The 8,023-nt window shown below is 44.5% G+C and overlaps 1 protein-coding gene across 1 annotated transcript; it reads left to right on the forward strand.

Moving 5' to 3' along the window:
* Positions 1 to 6,242: 6,242 nt before the first annotated feature.
* LOC101120251 (spindlin-1-like) lies at positions 6,243 to 7,166 on the forward strand. Its single transcript, XM_042253483.1, has one exon. The coding sequence runs from the start codon at positions 6,378 to 6,380 to the stop codon at positions 7,164 to 7,166; it is 789 nt and encodes a 262-aa protein (XP_042109417.1). The 5' UTR covers positions 6,243 to 6,377.
* Positions 7,167 to 8,023: the final 857 nt, after the last annotated feature.

The raw sequence follows: 8,023 nt of genomic DNA on the forward strand, positions 1-8,023 counted from the left end.
TATGTATATTTATAGCTGATTCACATTATTGTACAGCAGAAACCAACACAACTTTGTAAAGCAATTATCCTACAATTAAAAATAAATTTTAAAAAGAAAGCTGTTTGTGGAGGGGTGGGCTCCACTCCTAGTTTATCTTGTCTTCTTCCACTCTTTTCCTGGTGCTCTTTTTGTCAGTGGGGTGTGGGTAATAGAACAGTTGTAGGCTTTTGAAGACTTTTAACTGTTTTGTTTATTCCTTTTCAATTACAAACACACTGAACATTCAATTTCAGAGAACCAGTAATCCCATACTCTCAAATTCTTTCCCACTCCTCCTCTGGGAGTCAAGTCTGTGACTGCTTCAACCAGCTGAGGATGACACAGGTGATGCTGTATGATTTCTGAGGCCAGAAAAGGCCATGAAGCTTCCTCCCAGCTCTCAGGATGTCTGCTGAGGGAGGGCGTGGGAGTAGGGGTATCCACCACCAAGTAAGAAGTTCAGCTTCTCCCAGACCACCATGCTTAGGTACTTTGCTCAACAGTCCGACTGAGATCCTATCTGACAACCAGCCTCAACAGCCAGACATGCGAGTGAGACAGCGTAGACATTCAGCCTCGACCAGCTATTATGAGGTGAATAGTGTCCCTCCAAAAGGACTGTCAAGTCCTAAGCTCTGGAACTTGTGAATGTAACCATATTTGGAAAGATGGTCTTTGCAGACATAGCCAAGTTAAGACGAAGTCATACTGAACCAGAATGGTTCCTCCCATCTAAGTACTAACCAGGCCTGACCCTGCTTAACTTCTGAAATCAGATGAGATTGGGCATGTTCAGGGTGGTGCGGCTGTAGACCAGAGGGGTTCCTAATCTAATAACTGGTGTCTTTACTAGAAGAGGGAAGTACGGACACAGTGACAAACAGAAGAAGCCTACCCTGGAAGAGACAGACAGGGAGAAGTTCACCTGACAAGAAAGGCAGAGACGGGCGGGGTTCATCTGTGAGGCAAAGACTACCAGCAACCACTGGAGGAATCGCTGAGGAATCTGCCTGCCATGCAAGAGACTGCCTGCAATGCAGGAGACCGGGTTTCGATCCCTGGATTGGGAAGATCCCCTGGAGAAGGTAATGGCAACCCACTACAGATTCTTGCCTGGGAAATCCCATGCACAGAGGGGCCTGGCGGGCCACAGCCCATGGGATTGGAAAAGAGTCGGATAGGACTTAGCAACTAAACCACCACAGGAAGCTAGGAAGAAGCAAGGGATGATCCACTTTTAGAGTCTTCAAGCAGAGTATGGCCCTGCTGACACCCTGATTTTGGACTTCTAGCTCCAAATTGGTGAGCAATAAATCTCTGTCCTTTAAAGCACCTAGTTTGTGATACATTGTTACAGAAATCCTGGAAACTAAGGCAGCAGCCTTCAGGTGACTGCAGCCCAGTTCCTATCTGGCTGCAAACACAGGTGAACCTCAAAGTAAGAAATGCCCAACCAAGACGCTCCCCTGGTGGTACAGTGGTTAAGATGCCACACTCCCAGTGCAAGGGGCAGAAGTTTGATCCCTGGTGTGGGAAGATGTCACGTCATTTAGTGTGGCCAAAAAATAATAATAATAATAAAATTTAAAGAGTTAAAAAAAAAGTCCCTGCTGATTTCCTGACCTTCCCAATTGTGAGCAAAATGAAATGGTTGTTTTAAGACTTTAAGTTTTGAGGTAATTTGTTACATAGTAATGATAACTGGAACACTTGGATCACTCCCATTCATGCTTCAAGTTTCAACTCAGCTTTCACAATATAGGAAGCCTTCTCTGACCTCCTCCTATCTGCACTGCATGTCCCTCCTCCAAAATCCCACAGTATCTCTATTTGCCCACCTTGTTACTCTGCACTGTCCATGGAACCCATATGTCAGTTCAGTTCAGTTCATTCGCTCAGTCATGTCCGACTCTTTGCGACCCAATGAACCGCAGCACGCCAGGCCTCCCTGTCCATCACCAACTTGCAGAGTTGACCCAAACCCATGTTCATTGAGTCGGTGATGCCATCCAACCATCTCATCCTTTGTCGTCCCCTTCTCTTCCTGCCCCCAATCCCTCCCAGCATCAGGGTCTTTTCCAATGAGTCAGCTCTTCTCATCAGGTGGCCAAAGTACTGGAGTTTCAGCTTTAGCATCAGTCCTACCAAGGAACACCCAGGACTGATCTCCTTTAGGATGGACTGGGTGGATCTCCTTGAAGTCCAAGGGACTCTCAAGAGTCTTCTCCAACACCACAGTTCAAAAGCATCAATTCTTTGTTGCTCAGCTTTCTTTAGAGTCCAACTCTCACATCCATACATGACCACTGGAAAAACCATAGCCTTGACTAGATGGACCTTTCTTAACAAAGTAATGTCTCTGCTTTTTAATATGCTGTCTAGGTTAGTCATAACTTTCCTTCCAAGAAGTAAGCGTCTTTTAATTTCACGGCTATAATCACCATCTGCAGTGATTTTGGAGCCCATAAAAATAAAGTCTGACACTGTTTCCACTGTTTCCCCATCTATTTGCCATGAAGTAATGGGACCAGATGCCATGATCTTAGTTTTCTGAATGTTGAGCTTTACCCACCTTGTTACTCTGCATTGTCCATGGAACCCATATGTCAGCTATCACCCAAAGCCAGTCTTCCCTTTTGCCATACGCCCAACTACTTCTTCACATTCACCCAAAACATAAACTCACTGTCTTCACCTCAGAGTTTTAGTAAGGGTTCTGTAGAGGAGATGGAAGAGAAAGATGGTAATACACACTCACAGAGCAGATAACTGAAACACTCACCATTAGATATCTGCTTGTTTGTTGTGCTTGTTTGTTTAATCTGAAGTTTTCCAGGGGTTCTTTACTTCAGAAGTTCTCAGAACTCATCAGATGTCAATGACACCCTGTAAGGAAAAGAAAGTATTGAGATGCTCTCCTAAACTGATGAAATCATAGAACTCTTTCATGGAGTAGTTTCAAAGGCATAGGCTACTCCTAAACATGATTCAACTATAAACACTCATGGTTATTCTACATTCCTTCCAAATAATATATTATACTTTCTTCAAAGTTATGGACTCTTTGAAAAAGGAGTACGACCCTGGGCATGTTACTTTGACTTCTTTATCATCATTAAGAAGTCTCGGAATAAGTTTCCGTAGAGATACTTGAAGATTCCCATCACTCTGGCTCATGTTTAATGAGCTTCATATCGCGAGTTTTACAGAACAGCTAAAAATTCTCCCATCTCTGGTGTCCAAAGTCAAGCAGAAAGCCACTTGCGGCACACTGAATACTTAATTTTCTTATCCTTTTTTATTTATTTATTTTTTGAGTCATAATACTAACAGACTATTAAACTCACGGCTTCTACATATATGGCATAGTTCAGTTCAGTTCAGTCGCTCGGTCGTGTCCGACTACTTGTGACCCCATGAATCGCAGCACGCCAGGCCTCCCTGTCCATCACCAACTCCCGGAGTTCACTCAGACTCACGTCCATCGAGTCAGTGATGCCATCCAGCCATCTCATCCTCTGTCGTCCCCTTCTCCTCCTGCCTCCAATCCCTCCCAGCATCAGAGTCTTTCCCAATGAGTCAACTCTTCGCATGAGGTGGCCAAAGTACTGGAGTTTCAGCTTTAGCATCATTCCTTCCAAAGAAATCCCAGGGCTGATCTTCTTCAGAATGGACTGGTTGGATCTCCTTGCAGTCCAAGGGACTCTCAAGAGTCTTCTCCAACACCACAGTTCAAAAGCATCAATTCTTCAGCGCTCAGCATTCTTCACAGTCCGACTCTCACATCCATACAGGACTACTGGAAAAACCATAGCCTTGACTAGACGGATCTTAGTCGGCAAAGTAACCTACATGGCACAGAGAAGGTCAAATCGAGCCAAAAGTTTTGTCAGAGCTGCAAACACCTTCAAATACAGTTCTCTCAGCTCCCAAATGACTGTAAGGGCCAAAGCCTTTGACTGTGTGGATCACAAAACAACTGTGGAAATTTCTTCAAGAGATGGTAATACCAGACCACTTTGCCTGCCTCCTGAGAAATCTGTATGCAGGTCAAGAAGCAATAGTTAGAACTGGACATGGAACAACAGACTGGTTCCAAATCAGGAAAGGAGTACGTCAAGGCTATATATTGTCACCCTGCTTATTTAACTTCTATGCAGAGTACATCATGAGAAACACTGGGCTGGAAGAAGCACAAGCTGGAATCAAGATTGCCAGGAGAAATATCAATAACCTCAGATATGCAGATGACACCAGCCTTATGGCAGAAAGTGAAGAGGAACTAAAAAGCCTCTTGATGAAAGGGAAAGAGGAGACAACAAAGGTCCATCTAGTCAAGGCTATGGTTTTTCCAGTGGTCATGTATGGATGTGAGAGTTGAACTGTGAAGAAAGCTGAGCACTGAAGAATTGATGCTTTTGAACTGTGGTGTTGGAGAAGACTCTTGAGAGTCCCTAGGACAGCAAGGAGATCCAACCAGTCCATTCTGAAGGAGATCAGTCCTGGGTGTTCATTGGAAGGACTGATGCTAAAACTGAAACTCCCAGTACTTAGGCCACCTCATGTGAAGTTGACTCACTGGAAAAGACCCTGATGCTTGGAGGGATTGGGGGCAGGAGGAGAAGGGGACAACAGAGGATGAGATGGCTGGACGGCATCACCAACTCGATGGACATGAGTTTAAGTGGACTCCTGGAGTTGGTGATGGACTGGGACACCTGGCGTGCTGTGGTTCCTGGGGTCAGAAAGAGTCAGACACGACTGAGCGACGGAACTGAACTGAACTGAATACAGATGACACCATTCTTATGGCAGAAAGTGAAGAGGAACTAAAGAGCCTCTTGATGAAAGTGAAAGAAGAGAGTGAAAAAGTTGGCTTAAAACTCAACATTCAGAAAACTAAGATCATGGATGGCATCCAGTCTCATCACTCCATGGCAAATAGATGAAGAAACAATGGAAACAGTGACAGACTTTATTTTCTTGGGCTCCAAAATCACTGGAGATGGTGACTGCAGCCATGAAATTGAAAGACACTTGCTCCTTGGAAGAAAAGCTATGACCAACATAGACACTATATTAAAAAGCAAAGACATTACTTTGCCAACAAAGTTCTGTATAGTCAAAGCTATGGTTTTTCCAGTAGACATGTATGGATGTGAGAGTTGAACTATAAAGAAAGCTGAGCAACAAAGAATTGATGCTTTTGAACTATGGTGTTGGATAAGACTCTTGAAAGTCCCTTGGACTGCAAGGAGATCAAACCAGTCAACCCTAAAGGAAATCAGTCCTGAATATTCATTGGAAGGACTGATTGTTGAAGCTGAAACTCCAATACTTTGGCCACCTGATGCAAAGAACTAACTGACTGGAAAAGACCCTGATGCTGGGAAAGATTGAAGGCAGGAAGAGAAGGGGATGACAGAGGATGAGATGGTTGGATGGCATCACCGACTTGATAGACATGAATTTGAGCAAGTTCTGGGAGTTGATGATGGGCAGGGAAGACTGGCGTGCTGCAGTCTGAGGGGTCGCAAAGAGTTGGACACACAGAGTGACTGAACTCAACTGAACTGAAAGAGTTTTCTTGTGGAGAACACAGCAGGTGAGATCATTTTCTAGCCACTGACAAGCACAGGAGAATTATGTATGCAAGCAGCAGCACAGCCTGTTTGTGAGCCCAGGGCCCAGAGATGGATGATGCCAAGGACAGAGAAAGGATCCTGATAGGCGACTCACATATCCTGTTACTCAGTGTTGCAGCTCCGCGTGATCCATGATTTCCCTCTGTACAGTTTTCCTTAATCATAAGAGCTTGAAATGCAAGAACTGTGCATACTTGATCTCCTATAGATTCAAAAGAAAACCAAGCACACCCTTTTAATAATTGAAATTTTGCAACCATAAATAACATTTCGGCTCCCAGTCAACAAAGGCAGGCACAGTCAGGGGGCCTCAGTGCGCAGGCGCCCTCCATGTGCAAGCGCCAAAAGAGGGGGGCAGGGCTGGGTGGGGCTGTGCTTAGGGATTGGGCGTGGCTGGGCGTGGCTGGGCATGGCTGGGCGTGGCTGGGCGTGGCTGGGCGTGGCTGGGCGTGGCTGGGCGAGGCCATGGTCGGGCTGTGTCTTTTTCTGGGTCGCCAGTGCTGGGAGCAAGCAGCAGGACGGCTGGCTGCAGAAGCTGGCCCCTGCGGCCCTGCAAAGTACTTACGATTTCGAGCTTTTGCTGAACTTGTAAAAGAAGTACTTGGTTAATGGATTAATAAGAACATTGAAATTCCATGGAAGGTTTCAAATTGGAGAATCTTGAACTTTCATCCTCATCCAGCAGTTCCACTTTTCAGTAACTTCAGAAGAATGAAGACTTCATTAAGGAAGACAACTGACCGGGGGTCCAGAGTTGATGCAGGTATCACTGGTGTATCTGCTAGCATAATGAAAAAAAGGACGACTCACACAAAACATCGGAGCAGTGTGGGACCCAGCTCACTTGTTTCTCAGCTGAAACAGAGCATCATAGGCTGCAGGATTCGCCATGGGTGGAAAGAAGGTAACAGCCCTGTCACCCATTGGAAAGGAACCATTCTGGACCAAGTGCCTGTAAATCCTTCTTTGTATCTTATAAAATACGATGGATTTGACTGTGTCTATGGACTAGAACTTAATAAAGATAAAAGAATTTCTGGACTTGAAGTCCTCCCTGATAGAGTTGCAACATCTCAAACCTGTGATGCACACCTAGCGGACATGATGAGTAGCAAAGCAGTGAAGCACCTGTTTGAAACGGAGGATGGCTCTAAAGATGAGTGGAGGGGAATGACCCTAGCACGTGTCCCTATAATGAACACGGGTTTTTACATCACCTATGAAGAAGATCCTGTCTTGTATATGTACCAGCTCTTAGATGATTATAAAGAAGGTGACCTTCACATTATGCCTTATTCTATTGATTCACTTCCAGTACAAAGGGAACGAGGAGAAGTGGTAGACTTCTTGGTGGGCAAACGAGTGGAGTGCGCCAAACAAGATGGCTCTGGAAGGAAGGGCATGATCATCCATCAAGTAAAGGTCAAACCATCTATCTGCTTCATCAAATTTGATGATGATTTCTATATATACGTCTACGATTTGGTGAAAGCATTCTAGATGTCTTCATGAATTTTGCCAAATCTGTGAAACTATTAAATGTGTAATCTGTAGATGTAAAGGTCTGATTGCTTTCCATTTTAATGAGAGCTTAAATGTCCCTGTGAACCCACAATTTGCTAGCAGAATTGATTTTGTTTTGAATAGTACAGATGTATGTGAAAACAAAGTATTTTTTGTAAAGAACTCTTTCCGCTTAAAAGAAGTGTGTCTGTTTGGAGGGGAGTTAAAGACAAGTTTGGTAAAAAGTTGAGCTAGGATCAGTTACATAAACCTAAAAGATTGCATCCGCTTTCCCCTTCACTCTTAACATTCTCTTATTGTGCTGTCACAATGCAAGCACATTTGGTGTTTTTGCCTCTCTATATCTCTACTGTGATACATATATATGTGCAGGCACAGATCTGTATACACACACATACACACACTTCATTGGCAGTACTTTATGGATTGGAGTGAGTGAGTGAGAGTGAAGTCGCTCAGTCGTGTTGACTCTTTGCGACCCCGTGGACTGTAGCTTACTAGGCTTCTCCGTCCATGGGATTCTCCAGGCAAGAATACTCGAGTGGGTTACCATTTCCTTCCCCAGGGGATCTTCTCGACCCAGGGATCAAACCCGGGTCTCCCGCATTGGAGGCAGATGCTTTAACCTCTGAGCCACCAGGGAAGATTTTATGGATTGGAGTGGGGGTTAAATAATTTTCTCCAATTCAACAGGAATTTTTGAAGGAAGTCAGTCATATTTGTTACATGACTGCTGCTTGTTTAAAATTAAATTTGGGCACAGAAAGCACATTGGGACATTCAGCTTGTTTTGAAAGTAAAAAATGCAAAGCACCTTTTCAGTCTGGAAGTCC

The sequence above is a fragment of the Ovis aries genome, chromosome 8, assembly GCF_016772045.2.
Source record: "Ovis aries strain OAR_USU_Benz2616 breed Rambouillet chromosome 8, ARS-UI_Ramb_v3.0, whole genome shotgun sequence".
Classification (NCBI taxonomy): Eukaryota; Metazoa; Chordata; class Mammalia; order Artiodactyla; family Bovidae; genus Ovis; species Ovis aries.